The sequence below is a fragment of the Xyrauchen texanus genome, chromosome 8 (genome assembly GCF_025860055.1).
Source record: "Xyrauchen texanus isolate HMW12.3.18 chromosome 8, RBS_HiC_50CHRs, whole genome shotgun sequence".
NCBI classification, from domain to species: domain Eukaryota; kingdom Metazoa; phylum Chordata; class Actinopteri; order Cypriniformes; family Catostomidae; genus Xyrauchen; species Xyrauchen texanus.
This window is the reverse complement of record NC_068283.1, coordinates 47579365-47604678: the sequence shown is the minus strand read 5'-3', so window position 1 is coordinate 47604678 and position 25314 is coordinate 47579365. Positions and strand designations below refer to the sequence as shown.

At 41.8% G+C, this 25314-nt stretch overlaps 2 protein-coding genes across 2 annotated transcripts in view; both read left to right on the top strand.

The window, feature by feature from the left end:
• LOC127648264 (interferon-induced very large GTPase 1-like) overlaps positions 1-8868 on the top strand; it is a 33438-nt gene extending 24570 nt beyond the window's left edge. Inside the window, exon 4 of the mRNA XM_052132848.1 lies at positions 1526-8868. Coding sequence (XP_051988808.1) covers positions 1526-6994 — 5469 coding nt within the window. The 3' untranslated portion in view covers positions 6995-8868. The remainder of the gene's footprint in view (positions 1-1525) is intronic.
• Positions 8869-9317: 449 nt separating this feature from the next.
• LOC127648201 (interferon-induced very large GTPase 1-like) lies at positions 9318-20988 on the top strand. Its single transcript, XM_052132784.1, is given in 4 exon segments — positions 9318-9486; positions 9848-11827; positions 11830-13587; positions 20303-20988. Coding segments are annotated over 4 exon segments (4593 nt in total).
• Positions 20989-25314: the final 4326 nt, after the last annotated feature.

Genomic DNA, 25314 nt, shown 5'->3' with positions numbered 1-25314 from the left:
AAGCTCGGCGCTTCTAGTGTTAAGGCCCATTTACACCAAATCAGTTTTTTCCAGTGGGAATTTTCGTTCTGACAGAGCATTTGAATAGGAACAATGAATTCAAAAGGTGCTATTCACACCGGGTCTGACAAAGCATCCACTTTATTCATCGAGTCTGAGGAAAACTGGCCGTCCAATGAGATAAGAGCTTTCAGTCATGTGTCCCGAGCTACTGCAGCTACAAAATCCTGTAGGTTGAGGGCGCTCATGCACAAAAAAAAATTCTGCGACAATTTTAAACAAAGATGTAAATAAACTCAAGACCAAACGCCGCTCTGGATCTGTGGGTTTGCTGTTGTTTGTTTCTTCTTTCAACAATGAGGGAGTAACTCAAATGTGTTAATGGACATCCTAAAATACAGACAAAAACGCTTGTGGTAAAACTTTAATTCTTGGATAAGTTTGTGAAACTCCTCCTCTTTTCTCTCCACTATGGGATGTACCCAGTATTGTCAGCTTTTTGTCTTTCTGCTTAACAGAACACTAACAAACTCATCCTGATTTCTGCTGCTGCTGCTGATGATGATGATGAGATACATTTTGCGTTCCTTCATTGAATGTTTTACAAAAAAATAAAACACAAAAAAAACCTCGACTTCAGAACTTTGCAAACCTGTGGGTGCTTCTCATTCCCTACATTTTACTTCCTAATTTCCTCCTTCCTAAACTCCTCCATCCTTGAGCCCGTGACCCAGAAACCAATCAAAGTCTACCATCATGAAGGATGGATCAGAGGAAGGTTGAGCGAGTAAACACGGGAGCTTCCTATGCCGAAGACGTTTTGTTCAAAGCACCTGATGTACTCACAAATTCTCCTCCCCCTTCACATCTGACACACCTTGCTTCACCTTTGTGGTTTAAATAGACCACAATTGTCACATACTTTAACTGTGCATCTTAAATTATTGGGTTTTATAATTAAAATATACATTAATCATGTTTTAACAATATAATGGAAAGTGCTCTGATGTAATGCAGCGGCGCAGAGACGGCGCTCTGAAGTGACCCGTGAGTGAACAGGACATTTGACAAAAACATCTTCCTTCAATTCCTCTGTTCTCGTTTCCTTCCATCCTTTAAAGTGGGTGGAGCAAGGAAACGAGGAAAGGAAACAAGGATGCATAATTTCAGAAATGAGAAGCACCCCATAAATACTGTTTGTCTTTCTTCTTCTCTGCCTCTTCTGTGATAGAAGAATGTCACAGGATGTTGCTTTTCGTTATGTGCCACCTGCTGTTCAAGAGTAAATTTGCTTTTCTGATGTGAATAGACCTTTAGTTGACTTGACCTGATGTGGCAAGTGTAATAGCTGATCTTAATTACAAAGTGAAACTGTCTGAATATTCTTGTACAGAGAAATAAAAATGAACTGTTTTTATAATTAAACCGATGTATTTACTCACTTAGGAGAACAATATATACATACATGTTTATTCTGTTTAACTCACTGTCATCTCTGAGCAATTCTGTGATATTTATTTTACAGACCAAAACAGCAGTAGGAAAGAGACTCAATGGAAACGATCTCTTTCACAGACTTCATCTTGATCACAGTCACACTAAACTGAGAGCTGCTGATGTTCTTCAGATAACTGCAGGTTCATTACAGTCTCATGAGTCTTGTGCTGAAGAAGAGCTGGCTCAGACTTTTCTACACAAACTACTGATGATGAACTACAGAGCAAGATACATTACTGTTAAAAAGACCAATGAGAAAAATCACACTCAACCAGCCATCTGTGATTCATCTAAACATGAGGGTGATTTTTTCAAAGTAATGTCTTTGTCTAACAAGCAATCAAGCAAATCAGACCCTGTTCACTCAATGGATGTTCAGATGGCCATGTTTCATTGTGCTGATAGTTTCCTGAAGCAGCTGATGGTGACTAAACTGTCTCAGTGTCAGTATGCTCTGCCTCTGCTTGTACCTGATCCATTCACACAACACATTGAGTTTCCTCTCTGGACATTCAGACAAATCAACAAGAGCTGGAAGACATTTGATGATACAGGTAAAATCATCAGTAAAGTCCAGTCAGTCTGTAAGGCAGAAACTCCAATGGTGTGTTTCTTCAGGTTTGGCTCAGTGTCCTCATCCAAGTCTCAGCTGATGAACAGTCTGATCAATGAGAAACACAACACGTTCTTCCACAGGAACTGCCCAGGCAGCAGCAGAACCAGAGTACTGATGGATGGAGTGGTGGAGATCGCCTGGTACTGCCCGTCTGGAAAGAACACAGATACATTTACTGACTGTGTTGCGTTCTGTAATCTACATGGAGATGCAGGAGACAATGAGAAACAGCTGCAGATCTTAACTCAAATGTCCTCAGTCAATGTTGTTATTCTACCACAACTTGAAAGGAATGACAAAAACATGATCAAAGTAAAAAATCTCTACGAAGCTACAAATCCACTCATTTGCCTTTTTGCTGAAGATGAATCTACTGTCATTGAAACACATAAAGGAAAATTCAAAATTGGATTGAAAGACCGAAACCAGGCAGATGTGTCTGATGAAATCAGAAGTGCTATAAATGATTGTCTCTCATCTTCAGAATCATCTTCCATTTTCAGACTTGAAGATGTGTCCAAACACTCAAATATCAGAGTAGATGAAGATGATGATGAAGACTGCAGGAGAGGAAAAGAAGCAGCACAGCAGATGATGAGATTACTGGAGAATAAAGATCTGACACAAATCAAAGAATCATTTCTGCCCTGTCAGGGAAAACTGTGGCATCAGTGGTGTCAGACGAACAAAGAACTACATCGACCTCAAGGGGATGAACTAGAAATGGAGATAAGCAGAAAGAAAACTGACATGAAGAAAATTCGTGAACAGCAGCATGGATCTGGCCTTAGTGACGCAATGAAGCTCTTTATTATGGAATTATATTCACAAGCTCAAAGGATGAATAGAAATGAGAACATAATTAAGATTTATTTTCTGAAATGGCTTGGAATCCTCTTGGATGAATACACCTCAGACAGCCTTTCTGTTCTTCATCACAAGTATGATGAAAAGTGGTCTTTGCTCAGGGTATTGAAAGAGAGTAATGATAAATCTAAGATGACAGATGAACAAAGAGAACTTGAGAGAATATCTGAGGAGCTTCAGGCCGCAACATTTGGTTTGGAGCACATCCTGAGAGAGATCGGTCAGATCTATGAATCATGTTCATCTGTGAAGAAGAACAAGGAAGGTCTGCAGTTTCACTTCTCTTCTCTCCCGAGTCTTGCAGCAGAGATGATGATCTCTGGATTTCCTCTGGAGCTGATGGATGGAGATGCTGCTCATGTTCCTCTGATCTGGATCTCTGCGGTTCTAGATGAACTCATCAGGAAACTGGGAGACCAGAGAGTGTTTGTGCTGTCAGTTTTAGGGGTTCAGAGCTCTGGGAAATCCACCATGTTGAATGCCATGTTTGGACTGCAGTTTGCCGTCAGTGCTGGCAGGTGCACCAGAGGAGCTTTCATGCAGCTGGTCAGAGTGTCAGAGGAGATGAGAAAGATTAAACAGCTGAAGTTTGACTATATTCTGGTGGTTGATACTCAGGGACTTCGTGCTCTAGAACTGACTGGAAGATCAACGAGACATCATGACAATGAACTGGCCACATTTGTTGTGGGTCTTGGGCATCTGACATTGATCAACATCTTTGGAGAAAACTCCTCTGAGATGCAGGACATTCTTCAGATTGTTGTTCAGGCCTTGCTGAGGATGAAGAAGGTCAGACTGAATCCCAGCTGCATGTTTGTGCATCAGAATGTTTCAGACGTCACAGCTGGAGAGAAAAACATGGAGGGAAGGAGACGACTGCAGGAGAAACTGGATGAAATGACAAAACTTGCTGCTAAAGAAGAAGTCAGTGATGCAGAACGATTCAGTGATGTCATTGAATTTGATCTACAGAAGGATGTGAAGTATTTTGCACAACTCTGGGAGGGCAGCCCACCAATGGCACCACCAAACCCAAACTACTGTGAAAATGTTCAAGATCTAAAGAAAACTATTATTTCTCATGCCTCAAAATCAGATGGCATGATGTTGACACATCTGAAAGATCGTATTCAAGATCTCTGGGAGGCTTTACTGAATGAACGATTTGTGTTCAGCTTCAGAAATTCTCTGGAGATTTCAGCATACAGAAAACTGGAGACTGAATACAGCAAGTGGACCTGGAGTCTCCGGAGGACCATGCTGGAAATTGAGAACAAACTACAAAACAAAATAGAAAATGAAACAATTCATGAGGTTGATGAAGCACATCTTCAAAGAGAACTGAAAGAGAAAGGTGAAGAAGTGAAAAACTCAATGTCTGAGTTCTTTGAGAAAGACACTGATGCTGATGTAGTAATTCAGTGGAAAGCTTCCTTTGAAATCAAAATTAAAGAGCTTCTAGAAAACATTGTGAGAGAAACAAAGAGGAAATTAAATGAGATTCTTCAACAGCGAGATCTGAAGAAAGAGATTGATGCTCAGAAGACACATCATGAAAACACTCTCTTTGAAAAGAGCAAAACACTCGCCTTAACACTCAAAGACAAAGCAAAAGATGAAGAAACACTGAAGAAAGAGTTTGATTGCTTTTGGGAACAGCATGTGAAGAAGATCATCAGAGACACTCCTCAAATCAAAGACATTGACATATTAAGAGATGTGAAAAAACTCCTCAGTGACATCTATGAAAGTGCTCCTGTAGATCACTGGACAGAGAACAGGGATATTTTCTGTGTGCCGAGTTATTCAGATTATGTACAGTTAAAGAAATCCAGTGGAATTACAGGACATGTTATAAATCTCTACAGAGGAGCAAAAGAGAAGTTTGGTGTTGCTCTGTCTAAAGAGGATAAAACACAAATAAGATCGTTAGTCTGTGAAATTGCTCATGAGACAGACAAAAAGATCCAGTCATTTAACATTTCAAAGATGGGCTACAACAAAAGCTACATTCAAGAACTCACAGACTATATAAAGTCAAGACTCATTGATCATCAGGAAGGACCAGTGAAATATGTGTTCAAGAATGAATTCTTCATGGATTTGGTGTTTTCTATCTGTAAGAGATCAAACAAGACATTCACTGACCAACACAGACTGTTCAGAGAAGCCAATGATCCTGTTCTCTACATGGAGAAGAAGAGAGGAGAGTACTTCAGTGTTTTCCAGAAATATTGTAAAGGTGCATCATCAGCTGCTGTTTTTGGTGAGATCATCTGTCAGAAACTGAAAGATCCCATTAAACAGAGTGTCTACAAAAACACTGCCAGAGATTTAGCAGATGAAATGAGAACAAACTGTGAATCACTGAATGGAAACAGATCTAAACTAGAGAAACACATCCTGAAGACACTGGCAGAAGAGGAGAACTTTGACAAATACATGAACTACATTCAGAATCCCAGAGATCACTTCAAGAGTTTCATCAGAGCTGAAGTCAGTCAGTACATCACTGATAAGTTCAGTGTCAGTGTTCGGCCCAAGATGATGAAGAACATGAAACTCCTGCAGCAGAAGATCATGAACGCAGCTCATGAATCTACTGAACATGTTCAAGTGAACAGTGGAGATGTTGAAGCTGCTCATGAATCTACTGAACATGTTCAAGTGAACAATGGAGATGATGAAGCAGCTCATGAATCTACTGAACATGTTCAAGTGAACAGTGGAGATGATGAAGCAGCTCATGAATCTACTGAACATGTTCAAGTGAACAGTGGAGATGTTGAAGCAGCTCATGAATCTACTGAACATGTTCAAGTGAACAGTGGAGATGTTGAATCGGCTCATGAATCCACTGAACATGTTCAAGTGAACAGTGGAGATGTTGAAGCAGCTCATGAATCTACTGAACATGTTCAAGTGAACAGTGGAGATGTTGAAGCAGCTCATGAATCTACTGAACATGTTCAAGTGAACAGTGGAGATGTTGAAGCGGCTCATGAATCTACTGAACATGTTCAAGTGAACAGTGGAGATGATGAAGCGGCTCATGAATCTACTGAACATGTTCAAGTGAACAGTGGAGATGTTGAAGCGGCTCATGAATCTACTGAACATGTTCAAGTGAACAGTGGAGATGTTGAAGCGGCTCATGAATCTACTGAACATGTTCAAGTGAACAGTGGAGATGTTGAAGCGGCTCATGAATCTACTGAACATGTTCAAGTGAACAGTGGAGATGATGAAGCGGCTCATGAATCTACTGAACATGTTCAAGTGAACAGTGGAGATGATGAAGCAGCTCATGAATCCACTGAACATGTTCAAGTGAACAGTGGAAATGTTGATTTGTGGTTGAAGTGTTTCACACAGAAGCTCTCAGATGTGCTGATATTCTCTGTAAAAGACTTCAGTGGAGTGAGTCATGATGGTGTTGATGATTTCAAACTTCTAGAAGATGTGATGAGAAAGGAACTTCCTCCAGTAATATCTGACATAAGCAGTGAATTCAGTACAGAGACTTTTCCAGTAAATCTGGACCACAAGTACAGGTCAGATGAGATCCTTAATCATCATTTCTGTAAGTGCTGTTGGGCTCAGTGTCCTTTCTGTGCAGCCATCTGCACCAACACAATAGAAGACCATGAAGGAGATCACAGTGTTCCTTTCCATCGTTATGTTGGACTAAATGGGATGATTTACCAGCGTACAACACACTTGTGTATAAGCATTTGCACATCAGCAGTAGCAAGTGATCGATCTTTTTGTTCAAATGTCTCAGATACAGTCCTCTGGAGAGAATACAGAAAAGCAGGAGGAGATTATGCAAAATGGAGCATCACCGCTGACTTCTCTGAGCTGCCGTACTGGAAGTGGGTTGTGTGCAGATTCCAGAAAGATCTGGAAAAATACTATATGAAAGCATTTGAGGGGAATGGTGAGATTCCACAAGAATGGAGAGAATATTCAAAAAAAGAGGCCATTGAGAGTTTGGACAAATACATCTAATTAGACTCTTATAAGTGTCTGATTCAAAGAAATTACAGTACTGTGCAAATTTAACCTTTAGCAAATAGAAAAGAAGCAAATAGAACAGATGTTATGGCCCCCGCAGAGCCCCCCACTGAACATCGAGTCAGTCTGAGATTACAGGAAGAGACAGAAGCAATTGAGACATAAAACTGTTTATGGCTGTCACTGTTCTGGTAAGCCAGCAGGTTTGTTTTGTTATTTTCTCTCCTTCATGTTTCGCAAGTGCCCTCGACTGGCATAATCAGGGTTTCCATTCATTGTTCTCAGGGTGGCACCGATCATGGTGGCACTGATTGCACTCCCTACATTAGCGCTCATGTTTCTCTGATTCTATGCAGGATTATTAATCTATGTTGAGTACTATCCTCACTCTCCTAGTATAGCTGGTCCTGTTTTGTCATTCTGTTGTTCGGGTTGTGGTTTGCCTTCCAGTCTTCGCTGAGTTCAGCCTGACAATCCACAAAAGAATTCCGGTCTATGACCGCGTGCCGGGGATCAACAGATCAGCTGTTGCTATTATTGTCCGCTGGACACCTACTCCTCGCCAAGCTTCTACAGAGGATTTTGCCAAGCTCCTCCTGACATCCACGACGCACACACTCCACTGACGCACACACTACTCTCTGCGTGAAGGTGCATTAATGACTTTGTGACTTCTGCTCTTTGGTCTTTTTGTCCTGCACTTAACGTTACAATGGCATTACTTCTGAAGACATCCTCACTGTGTAACCTAAAACTTTTGCACAGTACTGTAGATGATTTATCTAATAGTTACATAAAATGAGTTTCTATTCCACATTTTATTAAGCTCTATCAATATCTCTTGTTTCAATGACAATGTGATTTAGTCATTACCAGTGCACGCTATTTGAAGTGATTTTATCATTTAGAGGGCTTACGTATAGCTAGTTAGTTTTCTCACTAAAAAGCGCGATTTTAGCTATATATTTTTTGAGTGTTATCAGTTGCTCTATTTGCTACGAGTGACCAATTGGTTTCAGGGCCATAACCACAATAGACAATGTGATTAGGGGAATAATATTGTAGATAATATTGTCGCTGTCCTGTGTAGTCCATTACGCACTACAGTCTAATTGTCATTAAATTGTTGCAAGGATTACACAATGGTTTAATTTAAGTGTGCTCCACATTAGCCCAAGTCAGCAGTTCAGTTTAAGAGTGTCATTCTAAGAGTTAAATAGCTACACTCTTTGACATTAAACTATTTGCCCATTATTTTACGATAGAAATGACTGACTGACAGTAATTTCCAAGGATGCAATTTGTTTTATCTTTTGTGAAATTCACACATATTCTGTATTTTATTTTATGTCACATTGTGAATGTTAAAAGATAACATTAACAAGCAGTTTTCAGCCTATCAGGCATAATACAATGAGTAAATGTGTGCATATTATGAATTCATTATATTGATGTGGTTATGAAATTGGCTTTCAGATTTATGAATCATTTTCTTAGACAGTTCTTCTTTTCTCAAAGAACGAGTGTTTCACTCTCAGACTTCATTGTGTTTTTAGGTTGTGGGAATGACTGTGTCCTATTTTATTTTAATGAAAATTAAACATATTAATGTAAATGCAATTCAAACCTTTAATTTCACGGGGTGGCCAATGGTGAGAAGACAACAGTCAGTCAGGTGAGGATGAGTACGGAAACAGAAGATGTCTCTCATTATCAGTCGTTGGATGGGATTTTGTTTCCTTAACACTTATATGCAAACATGAAAGCATTTTTATGGGAATCATACAATTATTAATATTTCATTATTTCTATATCAACTTGCTTTTGCTTGTGTTTACATTATGTCTGATTTCACAATTAAAGTCTATTCTTCATAAAATGCATTTGTTTTATATTGAATAAAATTATTATGTAAATGTACAATATCTACATTTACTTTATAAAATGTAATTTACTCTCTGACTGTCACTTACTCAGTATTTATTACAATCTCAATTAGGTTATACATTTAAAAGGACTGCTGACATGTCTAAGATTTAGGCTTTTTAGGATTAACATTTTCAAGGAACTAGGAACTAGATATGCTGTGATAGTAAAATGGATTCAAAATATTGAGAAACATATGATTTATGGAAATGCTAATATATTATTATAATATTAAATGTCTCAGGTCACAAGCAATCTGCCTAAACCTTTTTAGTAATTTAATTGATTTTAGTAAGAAATTGTAATTTTATTTGTGCAATTGTGGCCTTTTACACAGTTCGTAACAGAAAGGTTGAGGAAGTGAGACTGACACCCTGTCCATCATGGACCAATGGTGAAAGTTCTCAAGACCAAGCCCCCGAAAACACAGTTGATACCACAAATGATAGTTGTTGGGAAACAACAGCAAAAACATGCAAAGCGTGCAATCTTAATAGCAGTACCAAGAAGTGTGACAGTGCCAATACACTCCTACAGTAAACCCCTGAAACATCCGGCCTGTAAGTGAAATATTCCAGTTTTAGACCATGTTTGCCTCAAATGTTTGTGGTATAATCTGTCCCTTCACCAATGTCAAAATACTTTACTCAAGAGTCCTTCGTAAACCTGAACCCACAGCAGTAACTGTTTGACAGGTTGAGAACGAGAAACGCCCGAAAGTAATCATTTAGCACTTTACATAGCTGCAAGCACAACTCAAAAGAACGGTGTGGGAAAATGAAAAACAAGGAAACCAGTTCCTCATCATTCCATGGCAGTTTTCAAAGACCAATGAGGAAGATCACACTCAACTGGCCAGCTGTGATTCCTTTAAACATGAGGATGATTTTTTCAAAATAATGTCTTTGCCTAACAAGTAAGCAAGTACATCAGACCCAGTTCAACCAATGGATGTTCAGATGGCCGTGTTTCATTGTGCTGATAGTTTCCTGAAGCAGCTGATGGTGACTAAACTGTCTCAGTGTCAGTATGCTCTGCCTCTGCTTGTACCTGATCCATTCACACAACACATTGAGTTTCCTCTCTGGACATTCAGACAAATCAACAAGAGCTGGAAGACATTTGATGATACACGTAAAATCATCAGTAAAGTCCAGTCAGTCTGTAAGGCAGAAACTCCAATGGTGTGTTTCTTCAGGTTTGGCTCAGTGTCCTCATCCAAGTCTCAGCTGATGAACAGTCTGATCAATGAGAAACACAACACGTTCTTCCACAGGAACTGCCCAGGCAGCAGCAGAACCAGAGCACTGATGGATGGAGTGGTGGAGATCGCCTGGTACTGTCCATCTGGAAAAAACACAGATACATTTACTGACTGTGTTGCGTTCTGTAATCTACATGGAGATGCAGGAGACCATGAGAAACAGCTGCAGATCCTGATGGAAATGTCCTCAGTCAATGTTGCTGTTTTAGAATGTCTTGATGAACAAGATAGAAGCTTTGCAAAGTTGTCAAATCTTTACAAAGACAAAAAGCCACTCATTTGCCTTTTTGCTGAAGATGAATCTACTGTCATTGAGATGGAGAAAGGGAAATTCAAAATTGGTTTGAAACACATAAATCTGTCAGATGTATCTGAGGAAATCAGAAGAGCTATAAATGATTGTCTCTCAGTCTCTTCAGAATCATCTTCCATTTTCAGACTTGAAGATGTGTCCAAACACTCAGGTATCAGAGTAGATGAAGATGATGATGAAGACTGCAGGAGAGGAAAAGAAGCAGCACAACAGATGATGAGATTACTGGAGAATAAAGATCTGACAAAAATCAAAGAATCATTTCTGCCCTGTCAGGGAAAACTGTGGCATCAGTGGTGTCAGAAGAACAAAGAACTACATCGACCCCGAGGGGATGAACTAGAAATGGAGATAAGTAGAAAGAAAACTGACATGAAGAAAATTCGTGAACAGCAGCATGGATCTAGCCTTAGTGACTCAATGAAGCTCTTTATTATGGAATTATATTCACCAGCTCAAAGGATGAATAGAAATGAGAACATAATTAAGATTTATTTTCGGAAATGGCTCAGAATCCTCTTGGATGAATTCACCTCAGACAGCCTTTCTGTTCTTTATCACAAGTATGATGAAAAGTGGTCTTTGCTCAGGGTATTGAAAGACAGTAATGATAAATCTAAGCTGACAGATGAACAATCAGATCTTGACAGGATTTCAAAAGAGATTCAAGATTCAGTGTTTGGTTTGGAGCACATCCTGAGAGAGATCGGTCAGATCTATGAATCATGTTCATCTGTGAAGAAGAACAAGGAAGGTCTGCAGTTTCACTTCTCTTCTCTCCCGAGTCTCGCAGCAGAGATGATGATCTCTGGATTTCCTCTGGAGCTGATGGATGGAGATGCTGCTCATGTTCCTCTGATCTGGATCTCTGCTGTTCTAGATGAACTCAAGGAGAAACTGGGAGACCAGAGAGTGTTTGTGCTGTCAGTTTTAGGGGTTCAGAGCTCTGGGAAATCCACCATGTTGAATGCCATGTTTGGACTGCAGTTTGCCGTCAGTGCTGGCAGGTGCACCAGAGGAGCTTTCATGCAGCTGGTCAGAGTGTCAGAGGAGATGAAAGCACAGCTGAAGTTTGACTATATTCTGGTGGTTGATACTGAAGGACTTCATGCTCTAGAACTGAATGGAAGATCAACGAGACTTCATGACAATGAACTGGCCACATTTGTTGTGGGTCTTGGGCATCTGACATTGATCAACATCTTTGGAGAAAACTCCTCTGAGATGCAGGAGACTCTTCAGATTGTTGTTCAGGCCTTCCTGAGGATGAAGAAGGTCAGACTGAATCCCAGCTGCATGTTTGTGCATCAGAATGTTTCAGACGTCACAGAAACATGGAGGGAAGGAGACGACTGTTGGAGAAACTGGATGAAATGACAAAACTTGCTGCTAAAGAGGAAGTCTGTGATGCAGAAAGATTCAGTGATGTCATTCATTTTGATATATGGAAGGATGTAAAATATTTTTCACAGCTGTGGGAGGGAAGCCCACCAATGGCACCACCAAACCCAAACTACTGTGAAAATATTCAAAAGTTAAAGGAATCTGTTATTTCTCATGCATCTAAATCAAATGGCATGATGCTGGCAGACCTAAAAGTACGTATTCAAGATCTCTGGGAAGCTTTACTGAATGAACGATTTGTGTTCAGCTTCAGAAATTCTCTGGAGATTTCAACATACAGGAAACTGGAGACAGAATACAGCAAGTGGACCTGGAGTCTTCGGAGTGCCATGCTGGAGACTGAACACAAGCTACACAACAAAATAGAAAATGAAGCAATTCATGAGGTTTATGAATCAAATCTTCAAAGAGAATTAAAAGAAAAGAGAGAAGAAGTGAACCAGTCAATGTCAGATTTTTTTGAGAAAGACAAAGATAAAGAAATTCTGATTCAGTGGAAAACTTCATTTGAATTAAAAATGGAAGATGTTCAAGAAAACATTGTGAGAGAAACAAAGAGAAAATTAAACGAGATTCTTCAACAGCGAGATCTGAAGAAAGAGATTGATGCTCAGAGGACACATCATGAAAACACTCTGTTTGAAAAGAGCAAAACACTCGCCTTAACACTCAAAGACAAAGCAAATGATGAAGAAACACTGAAGAAAGAGTTTGATTGCTTTTGGGAACAGCATGTGAAGAAGATAATCGGAGACACTCCTACAATCAAAGACATTGACATATTAAGAGATGTGAAACAACTCTTCAGTGAAATCTATGAAAGTTCTCCTGCAGATCACTGGAGGGAGAACAGGGATATTTTCTGTGTTCCGAGTTATTCAGATTATGTACAGTTAAAGAAATCCAGTGGATTTACAGGACCTGCTAGAAATCTCTACAGAGGAGCAAAAGAGATGTTTGGTGTTGCTCTGTCTAAAGAGGATAAAACACAAATAAGATCGTTAGTCTGTGAAATTGCTCATGAGACAGACAAAAAGATCCTGTCATTTAACATTTCAAAGATGGGCTACAACATCAGCTACATTCAACAACTGATAGATTACATCAAGGCAAGATTAATAAAACATCAAAAAGGACCATTGAAATATGTGTTCAAGAATGAATTCTTCATGGATTTGGTGCTTTCTATCTGTAAGAGATCAAACAAGACATTCACTGACCAACACAAACTGTTCAGAGACGCCAATGATCCTGTTCTCTACATGGAGAAGAAGAGAGGAGAGTACTTCAGTGTTTTCCAGAAATATTGTAAAGGTGCTTCATCAGCTGCTGTTTTTGGTGAGATCATCTGTCAGAAACTGAAAGATCCCATTGAACAGAGTGTCTACAAAAACACTGCCAGAGATTTAGCAGATGAAATGAGAACAAACTGTCAATCACTGAATGGAAACAGATCTAAACTGGAGAAACACATCCTGAAGACACTGGCAGAAGAGGAGGATTTTAACAAATACATGAACTACATTAAACATCCCAGAGATCACTTCAAGAGTTTCATCAGAGCTGAAGTCAGTCAGTACATCACTGATAAGTTCAGTGTCAGTGTTCGGCCCAAAATGATGAAGAACATCAAACTCCTGCAGCAGAAGATCATGAACGCAGCTCATGAATCTACTGAACATGTTCAAGTGAACAGTGGAGATGATGAAGCAGCTCATGAATCTACTGAACATGTTCGAGTGAACAGTGGAGATGATGAAGCAGCTCATGAATCTACTGAACATGTTCGAGTGAACAGTGGAGATGATGAAGCAGCTCATGAATCTACTGAACATGTTCGAGTGAACAGTGGAGATGTTGAAGCGGCTCATGAATCTACTGAACTTGTTCAAGTGAACAGTGGAGATGTTGAATCGGCTCATGAATCTACTGAACATGTTCAAGTGAACAGTGGAGATGTTGAAGCGGCTCATGAATCTACTGAACATGTTCAAGTGAACAGTGGAGATGATGAAGCGGCTCATGAATCTACTGAACATGTTCAAGTGAACAGTGGAGATGATGAAGCGGCTCATGAATCTACTGAACATGTTCAAGTGATCAGTGGAGATGTTGAAGCAGCTCATGAATCTACTGAACATGTTCAAGTGAACAGTGGAGATGTTGAAGCGGCTCATGAATCTACTGAACAAGTTCAAGTGAACAGTGGAGATGATGAAGCGGCTCATGAATCTACTGAACATGTTCAAGTGAACAGTGGAGATGATGAAGCGGCTCATGAATCTACTGAACATGTTCAAGTGAACAGTGGAGATGTTGAAGCAGCTCATGAATCTACTGAACATGTTCAAGTGAACAGTGGAGATGTTGAAGCGGCTCATGAATCCACTGAACATGTTCAAGTGAACAGTGGAGATGATGAAGCGGCTCATGAATCTACTGAACATGTTCAAGTGAACAGTGGAGATGTTGAAGCAGCTCATGAATCTACTGAACATGTTCAAGTGAACAGTGGAGATGTTGAAGCAGCTCATGAATCTACTGAACATGTTCAAGTGAACAGTGGAGATGTTGAAGCAGCTCATGAATCTACTGAACATGTTCAAGTGAACAGTGGAGATGATGAAGCAGCTCATGAATCTACTGAACATGTTCAAGTGAACAGTGGAGATGATGAAGCAGCTCATGAATCTACTGAACATGTTCAAGTGAACAGTGGAGATGTTAAAGCAGTTCATGAATCTACTGAACATGTTCAAGTGAACAGTGGAGATGTTAAAGCAGTTCATGAATCTACTGAACATGTTCATGTGACGTAATGAAGCTAGGAAGCAAGTTGCAAGTTGACAATTAGTTTATTGACAGTCAAATTGAGAAGATAGGGGAAAAGTCCGGGGTGATGGTCTAGTGGCGCAGAGTCTCCAATGGTCAGATGATCGTGGTGAGAAGAGTGAAGAGAAGTGTTGAACAGACACGGCGAATCCGGGTAACAGCAAACAGGACACGAAACAGGGACAACGAGAGAACTGGACTGGAACTCTGAAGAGCGAACAACACCGGACATCACAAACAACGATCTGACAAGGAGATGAGAGAGTGGTGAGAATTTAAAGGGAATGGGAATGAGTAACAGCTGGTGAGAGGAGTGATTGCGGCAGAGCGCTAATCATGGTACAAACAACACGCCCACACATTCACGCACCCACACAACACACACTAAGAACAAGGCACGAGACAAGGAAGAGACATAGGATTAAATACCGTGACAGTACCCCTCCCCTAGGAGCGCCTCCTGGCGTTCCCAGGCTCCTACCTGCCGATTGTAGTCATCGATAAGGGAGTGATCCAGAATGTCTCTGGCGGTACCCAACCTCTCTCCTCCGGACCGTAACCTTCCCAGTCCACCAGGTACTGAAATCCAGCGTCCCCTCCGTCTTGAGTCCAGAATACGGTTGACCGAATAAGTAGGTTCCCGTCTACGAGTCGCGTGGGGGAACGAACCGGCGAGTTAATCGCGGGAATAAAAGGCGGGTTTTATTTTGGATACATGAAATACGGGGTGAATTCTCCTGTGCAGCTGGAGGAAGGTTGAGGCGGACTGCCACCGGACTAACGATCTTGGTGACAGCGAGCGGGCCAATAAATTTAGGTGCAAGTTTATTAGATCACGGAGCGTAGAGGAATGTTCTTAGTAAAAGCCACACTTTTTGACCAACGGCGTATCACGGGAGGCCTAGACGGTGGCGATCAGCTTTGGCCTTGGTGCGTGACCCCACTTGGAGTAGAGTCTCCGGGCCCTAGTCCAAGTCTTGGTGACACCTCTGGGCCGAAGCGTGGCCGGAGGGACCGCGACTTCAGATTCCAGACTAGGAAAAATAGGTGGCTGGTAACCTACACTACACTCAAGCGGAGATAGGCCGTGGATGATACTGGTAGCGTGTTGTGGGCGTACTCAACAAAAGACAGTTGCTGACTCCATGAGGAAGGATTCTTGGATACCAAACATCGTAGCGTTCTCTCCAGATCCTGGTTGGCTCAGCTCAGATTGACCATTGCTCTGGGGATGAAACCCTGAGGACAGACTAACAGTAGCTCCCAGTAATTTACAAAATTCTCGCCAAAATTTGGACACAAATTGGGGTCCTCTGTCAGAGACCACATCTGTCGGGAGGCCATGTAGCGAAAGGCGTGGTCAATGACAATCACCGCTGTCTCCTTGGCAGAGGGTAATTTGGGCAAGGGAATGAAGTGGGCCGCCGAGAACCGGTCCACCACGGTTAAAACTACCGTGTGTCCCTGTGAGGGTGGGAGGCGGTGATAAAATCTAGAGCGATATGGGACCAGGGTCTCGATGGCACCGGCAGCGGTTGAAGTAACCCGTCTGGGAGTCGATTGGAACTCTTACCAGTGAGCGCAGACTGAGCAAGCCAAAACAAAACTGTGAGCGTCCACGAACCATCAAAGGCCACCAGAATGGTTGCTTGACTAAAAACTTAGTTCGATTAACTCCTGGATGACAAGCCACATTAGAACAATGTCCCCACTGAATAACGCTGGACCGTAACCCCTCCGGCACAAACAAAGCGGTTCGGTGGGCACCGAGCCGGAGCGTTACCCTTCTAAGGCCGTCTTGACCTTCGATTCGATCTCCCATGTGAGTGTAGAGATGAATAGAGTCTCTGGTAAAATGCACTCGGGAGTAGACGGGCGTTCGGAGTGATCAAAAATACGTGATAAAGAATCGGGTTTGATGTTCTTGGAACCCGGGCGATGCAGAGAGTAAAATCAAAGCGACCGAAAAAAAGAGCCCACCGAGCCTGCCTGGAGTTTAATCTTTTAGCTGTGCGAATATATTCCAAATTCTTGTGATCGGTCCAGGCGATAAAAGGTACCCCGAACCCTCCAACCAGTGGCTCATTCCTCCAAAGCTAACTTGACTGCCAACAACTCTCTGTTACCAATGTCATAATTACGCTCGGCCGAGGACAAGCGATGAGAAAAAACGCGCAAGGGTGTATCTTGTCGTCTGAAGGAGAACGCTGGGATAGCACTGCGCCTACCCCCACCTCTGATGCATCGACCTCCACCACGAACTGACGTGATGGATCAGGGGTTATCAGGATGGGGGCTGAAACAAAGCAACCTTTCAGTTTGGCAAACGCAGCCTCAGCTGCGTCTGACCACCTGAACGTTGTTCTGGGGAGGTCAGGGCGGTCAGAGGTGTGGCTAGTTGACTGAAATTGCGAATGAAACGCCGGTAGAAATTGGCGAACCCCAGGAATCTCAGTAGGGCCTTACGAGACTCTGGACTTGGCCAATCTACCACAGCCTTGATCTTCTCAGGATCCATGCGCATTCCCTCAACCGACACGATGTACCCTAAGAAAGGAACAGACTGTGCATGAAAAGCGCATTTCTCCGCCTTGACAAAAGCCCATTCTCTAGCAATCTCTGAAGCACTAGCCGGACGTGCTGCACATGTTCCTGGAGAGAAGAAGAAAAATCAATATGTCATCCAGGTAAACATATATGAACTGATCAACCATGTCTCGCAGCACGCCATTGACGAGTGCCTGGAAGACCGCTGGGGAGTTGGACAAGTCGAACGGCATGACCAAGTATTCAAAGTGACCCCTGGGGTGTTAAAAGCGGTTTTCCATTCATCCCTCCCTGATGCGGACCAAATGATAAGCATTACGTAAATCCAATTTCGTGGAAGATGGATGCTCCCTGCAACCTCTCAAAAGCTGAAGACATCAACGGTAGAGGATAAGTATTCTTTACCGTGATGTTGTTCAGCCCCCGTAATCAATGCAAGGTCGCAGAGATCCATCCTTCTTCCCCACAAAAAGAATCCCACCGCTGGAGAAGAGGAAGGGCGGATGAATCCATTAGCTAGAGAATCAGAAATATATTTCTCCATAGCCTCCCTCTCTGGAATCGAGAGTGAATATAACTTGCCCTTAGGCGGAGATGTACCTGGCAATAACTCTATGGCACAGTCATAGGGACGATGTGGAGGGAGAGAAGTCACCGAGACTTACTGAACACCTCCTTCAGGTCCAGGTACTCCAGGGCACGCTAGATAAATCCACCGCCTCTTCCTGAAAAACAGGGACAAAAACAGACTAACAGGCAGAAACAAGACAAGACTTATGACATTGAGTGCTCCACGCTGACACAGACTTAGACTGCCAGTCCACTTTAGGGTTGTGATGGGTGAGCCAGGGATGACCAAGGACGATGGGGGCAAGAGGAGTGTCCAGTATGTAGAAGGAGATGGTCTCGGTGTGATTGCCTGACGTGACGAGAGTGATGTCTTCAGTGGCTAGGGAAATGGTGGGAAGTTTCTGGCCATTGAGGGCGTGAACAGCGATCCGGTGAGTGAGAGACTTGAGGGGACTTGGTGGTTGAGTGCAAAAGTGTAGTCCATGAAATTTCCTTCGCCCCAGAATCCAGAAGTGCTCGACAGTCGTGGACGGTGATTAGACCATTGAAGACTTACCGGAAGGAGGGTAGATGTGGATGAGGTCTTCTCGGCGGAGATCCCACCCGATAGTAGCCTCATACTTGCTATCGGGCGGATCCTTTTAAAGGACAGTTGTAGGCAAAATGTCCAGCACCACCACAGTACAAACACAGTCCCTGGGATCTCCGCCTTTCCTTCTCCTCCCGGAAAGCCGGGCTCGACCCACCTGCATGGGCTCGATCACAGACGGGCTGAACGCTGCCCCGCCTCCAGAACATTGACCGCCTAATCCTCTCAAGGGGCGTTGGTTTGTACTCGCTGTTCCATTCTGGATAACCTTGCGCCCACTCTAAGCCAAGGCGATCAAATCGCTTAGCTTGGTGGGGAGATCCATGGCGTATATCTCCTTTTGGACGCGATCAGCCAGCCCATGCAGGAACATGTCCCACTGCGTCCTCGCTCCATTGGCTCTCCGCCGCTAGCCCGAACTCGATAGAAAAGTCTGATACAGATCTCTCCCCTGACGCAAGTCGGCCAGCACTCTGGCTGCCTCTCTACCGGAGACAGCACGGTCGAAAACTCGCTTCATCTCCGCTGAGAGTGCTTGAAAAGAGGTGCAGCATTCATCTTGATTCTCCCACACCGCCGTTCCCCAAAGGGCCGCTCTCCCAGAAAGTAGCGTCAGGACAAAAGCTTACCTTGGTTCTTTCATCACAGAATGTTCTGGGTTGTAAAGAAAAATGCATTGAGCATCGTGTTAGAAAAGCTCGGCAAAAATTAGGTTCACCTGAATATAGCTCTGGAACCGGTAGGCGGGCTCCGACTGGGAGGGGGCGCTGGTGGTGGTTGAGGAATCAGCGGTGCGGGTGGCGCAGTGGGAGCTCGCAGAAGTTGAATTTGCTGGGTGAGTCCGGACACCTGCGCCACTAGAGCCTGGACAGCTGAGCCGTGTCATTGAGATTCTTCTCCTGGTTCTCCATACGAAGTCTGCTGTTCATCACGAATTCTTCTAGGCTGTCTGAATTGTTACTCGCTGCTTCCATCTTGTGGTCAGATCGTTCTGTGACGTAATGAAGCTAGGAAGCAAGTTGCAAGTTGACAATTAGTTTATTGACAGTCAAATTGAGAAGATAGGGGAAAAGTCCGGGTGATGGTCTAGTGGCGTAGAGTCTCCAATGGTCAGATGATCGTGGTGAGAAGAGTGAAGAGAAGTGTTGAACAGACACGGCTAATCCGGTAACAGCAAACAGGACACCTAAACAGGGACAACGAGAGAACTGGACTGGAACTCTGAAGAGCTGAACAACACCGGACATCACAAACAACGATCTGACAAGGAGATGAGAGAGTGGTGAGAATTTAAAGGGAATGGGAATGAGTAACAGCTGGTGAGAGGAGTGATTGCGGCAGAGCGCTAATCATGGTACAAACAACACGCCCACACATTCACGCACCCACACAACACACACTAAGAACAAGGCACGAGACAAGGAAGAGACATAGGATTAAATACCGTGACAGTTCAAGTGAACAGTGGAGATGTTAAAGCAGTTCATGAATCTACTGAACATGTTCAAGTGAACAGTGGAGATGTTGAAGCGGCTCATGAATCTACTGAACATGTTCAAGTGAACAGTGGAGATGATGAAGCAGCTCATGAATCTACTGAACATGTTCAAGTGAACAGTGGAGATGTTGAAGCGGCTCATGAATCTACTGAACATGTTCAAGTGAACAGTGGAGATGATGAATCAGCTCATGAATCTACTGAACATGTTCAAGTGAACAGTGGAGATGTTGAAGCAGCTCATGAATCTACTGAACATGTTCAAGTGAACAGTGGAAATGTTGAAGCAGCTCATGAATCTACTGAACATGTTCAAGTGAACAGTGGAGATGTTAAAGCAGTTCATGAATCTACTGAACATGTTCAAGTGAACAGTGGAGATGTTGATTTGTGGTTGAAGTGTTTCACACAGAAGCTCTCAGATGTGCTGATATTCTCTGTTAAAGACTTCAGTGGAGTGAGTCATGATGGTGTTGATGATTTCAAACTCTTAGAAGATGTGATGAGAAAGGAACTTCCTTCAGTAATGTCTGACATAAGCAGTAAATTCAGTACAGAAACTTTTAAATTGAAGCTGGACTGTAAATACAGACCAGATGAGATTCTGATTGATCATTTCTGTCAGTGCTGTTGGGTTCAGTGTCCTTTCTGTGCTGCAATCTGCACCAACACAATAGAAGACCATGAAGGAGATCACAGTGTTCCTTTCCATCGAGTCAATGGACTGATCGGATGGCATTATGATAGAACACGGGATTTCCGTGCTGATTTTTGTACAACTGTAGTGACAAGTGATAAATCATTTAAATCATCAGGTCAATGGTTTCCATACAAAGAATACAGAAGAGCAGGAGATGATTATGCTAAGTGGAGCATCACTCCTGACTTCTCTCAGCTGCCGTACTGGAAGTGGTTTGTGTGCAGATTCCAGAAAGATCTGGAAAAGTATCATGATAAAAAGTTCCAGGGCTTGGGTCAGATTCCACATGAGTGGAAGAAGCACTCAAAGCGAGATGCTATTGAGAGTCTGAATAAATACTTTTAATAAATATAAACTAATAGAACAGTTTAAGAAGCTCTTTAATTACAGAATACAATATATAATATAAATAAACCGGCCGCTTGAAGGTGAATATGAACAAATAAATCTTACATATGTAAACAATAATTGACTCCGGCCCGTTGAATTGTTTATAAATAATGCACACCTGAGGTGTTACGATACGCAGTGGAGAGAGTGTGTGTGTGTGTGTGTGTGTGTGTGTGTGTGTATAGAGTGTGTATGTGTGTGTATAGAGTGTGTGTGTGTGTGTGTGTGTATAGAGTGTGTGTGTGTAGTGTGTGTGTGTGTGTGTGTGTGTGTGTGTGAGCGTGTATTTATCACTTTGTGGGGATCAAATGTCCCCATAAGGATAGTAAAACCCGAAATTTTTGACCTTGTGGGGACATTTTGTCGGTCCCCATGAGGAAAACAGCTTATAAATCATACTAAATTATGTTTTTTGAAAATGTAAAAATGCAGAAAGTTTTCTGTGAGGGTTAGGTTTAGGGGTAGGGTTAGGTTTAGGGGATAGAATATAAAGTTTGTACAGTATAAAAACCATTATGTCTATGGAAAGTCCCCATAAAACATGGAAACACAACAAGTGTGTGTGTGGGTGTGAGTGTGTGTGTGTGTGTGTGAGAGCGTGTGTGTGTATGTGTGTGCGATCGTGTGTGTGTGCGTGCGCATCTCTGTGCGAGCGTGTGTGTGTGTGTGTGTGTGTGTGTGTGTGTGTATGTGTGTGCGATCGTGTGTGTGTGTGTGTGTGTGTGTGTGTGTGTGATCGTGTGTGATTCATGAACTCACAGACTATATAAAGTCAAGACTCACTGAACATCAGGAAAGACCAGTGAAATATGTGTTCAAGAATGAATTCTTCATGGATTTGGTGTTTTCTATCTGTAAGAGATCAAACAAGACTTTCACTGACCAACACAAACTGTTCAGAGAAGCCAATGATCCTGTTCTCTACATGGAGAAGAAGAGAGGAGAGTACTTCAGTGTTTTCCAGAAATACAGTAAAGGTTCAACATGATCATCTACAAGGTTCCTGTAACTCGACTGGTACAGATTGGACGAGTAACACCAGCTGATGAAATGCATACATTGAATGCACTGTAAGTCACTTTGGATAAAAGCGTCTGCCAAATGCATAAAGCTAAATATTTGGTAATGTTATCTAAAGGGATGTCAATCGTAAGGAATGAAACAATTCTGATTCCTCTTAACAATTATTATTGGATTATCTGTCTTCATGATGGACAGTCGGTTACTGCACTGCTTGATTGAAATCTCACAGGTCTGAACATGAAATAAACACAGGAACTGGTCCAGAGACAGATTCAACTGTGTTGTCTAATGTTGTCCTTCAGGCTTGTGAGACTTCAACTGTTCTTATTTCACTTCCAGTTCATCAGAATAATTCAGTAACCGCTGTGACTCATGTATAAGTGCTTTTATTCACTATAAAGAGGCCGTTCATAAGAGTCATTCATTTGTGAACCTCACTGTGAACACGATGTTTTGATTCACTAAGAAGAACCAGCTCAAAAGAGTCATTTGTCTGGTATTGGACTACACCACAAGGGCTTTATGTTTCATGCTGTAGATTCAAAAGCAAGCTCGGCTCCACAGGGGGGTACACTCTTTAAAATAAAGGCTCTTTATCAGCACGCATGTTTCCATGAAGAACCTTTAACACCCATGGGTCCTCACTGAAAGGTTCTTTGGGGAACCAAAAATGGTTCTTCTATGGCATTGTTGCGACACCGCATTTCTGGACCCTTTATTTTAAGAGTGAAGGTGGACCTGAACCATGACACATGATGCCAACGGAGAGCCCTCTTCTACTGTTTATACACAGGACGTGCACAGCGCTCATGTGATAATGAACCTTGAATATGTTTTTCTTTAGCACCCAATTCCCTTATCCTGCACCACTCACTGCCCCTCTCACACCGTATAATGAGGGTGGAGAGTTGCCGAAGTTATTTTATATAATATAATGTTTTTTCCCCTTCTAAATGTATCTTTAAAGACAACCAAACTTAAATATGACGAGCCTTGAGTTGTAGAGTAGTCAGCTGTGTTTATAATGAGATTAAATGACTGTCAGTCCATTTATACTGAACATTAGTATCAATAGCAGTATGTTGAATTGGTGTAAATTGTGCTTTTGTTTGCTGTTGGCAGGTCCTTACATTAATGGTATATTAAAACAGTTCATTCAGACTTCTCATTTTCTAATGTTATTGTATGCTCCAGGATCTTTCCTCCATAAAAAGACCTTCTATGCAACAAACATTACTTACATTTGAGAATATAATGTCTGAATAATGTCTTTAATGCACTCAAACACAAATACTGGACCGCTGTTTCAGCCTCAAACCATCAGTTCATCATCTTTGAAAATATCTTGATGAAATATTTCATTGTTTGAGAAGATGCATCAGACTCCATCACTTCTCATAGTTAAGCCCCTGGACAAAGCAGCAGTTCTAGAAAGACCATTTAGAGGTCATTATTATTATTATTATTATTAACATTATTATTTAAGTGTTATTCTGGTCAACTTCCAAATGTTTCTGCTTGCAGCACGTGTGTTTAATCGTCACATCGGGAGCAGAAAATCTACCTGCACTACTGTCAGTTCACATGCAACTTTTACTGTCTCACATTTACACCTAAAAGAACAAATATAAAATAATAATTTTTTAAATGAATGCAAATACTGTAAATACTTGTGTTATTATAGTTCATAGGTAAATCATCACAACTCCCATCACTGATTTAAAATAAACAGAAAGTCAACCCTGTTACAAAAGTTAATGTAAGAAAATTGAGCAGTGAAAAAATATTTTTCATTTATTTATGGGGAAAAAATTTGTTAAACAATAATTACCAAACTAGCTAGATTATGCCAAATATATGCTATTGAAATCATCATAAAAGCACACTGTAAGTGTTCCCTAAATCACTTTTATCTCATCTTTGTTTTGTGCAAAAAAATAAAATAAAACATTTGCATGTGAATTGCATTGTGCATAGACTGTAAAAAAAGATGGCCGACGCCCCTTCGCTCTTTTCCATTGGTGAGAACTGAAGCCGCCAGTGTCCCGATATGGCGCTGACATCTTGGGACTTGAGTCTGCGCAGTTGCGATTTCGGGACCAGACCTGCGCAGTAGTGAGCAGGAAGTAAAACCGCGAAATCAAGGCCCCGCCCTCACTCTCGCTGAATCAATCGCAAGCACACGCCCCTGCACTTTTGACTTATGCCGGTGTGAAATAATTAATTATAGAAATTTAGATATTAAATGTAAAGCTCCAATCTCCTCAGTCCTCCGAAGAGCCCAAAAAAAAAGTCAGTTGGTGCTTCAGTGACTACTTCGCTCAGAGAACCTGTCAATCACAGCTGTCAATCATGATGTCACAGCAGCGTTTTTATAGCATCAAATAACTAAAAACAAACTTATTTTGAAAACAAACACTTGAAATGACATCAACGTGATAGAAACGACAGTAAATGACAGAAACTATCTTTGGAAAAAAGATATGTGAAGTGTAATGTAATTGTTTAGTTGGTCTCACGTCCCGTTGAATAACATGGGGAGGCGGGGTTTATGACCTATACTAGGACCAGCCACCGGGGGGCGATCGAGACGTTTTGGCTTCACTTTTGAGGGCTTGTGCGGCACACTTGTCCCTGTGTGACGAATAAAAACATGTATATGTGCTACAGCAGAAATATCTATTACAAACTCTCAATTACAAAAATACATTTTTTAAGTGTAATTCACAAAATTATGTTTATTTTAAAACATGTATTAAGCATAACTGTCCTTTGTGCATGGGTATATTTTTCATTGTTGGCTGAGACTTCAGGATATTCTTAATCTTATAGGACAGTGGTTTTAATTAATTTTTTTTATGCATATATTTTCATTAACAAATATACAGATAAAACATTCGAAATCCAGTATCATAATCCACATTATCATTGACAAACTTTAAACTCAAAAATATACAACATCAGGACAATGGTAAGAGTCCACGTTGCGCGATGACGTGCTGGATTTCAATGACGTAATGGATGTTAAACGCGCACGCGCAAAGTGTATTATGGTCAGAACCCTTATACCAAGGAGAGCCTATTAGTTTAGCATATAATAGCGTAACAGGGGACATTACAGGCGAGGAGACAAGAGACTGCTCTTTTTGAATGGATGTGTATGGAGGAGACGCTTCAGTGTGCTGAATACACTACTTTAGTGAGGAAACAGCTCATCGTTTGATGATCTGATCGACGGTGGGCTAATCTTCAACATGA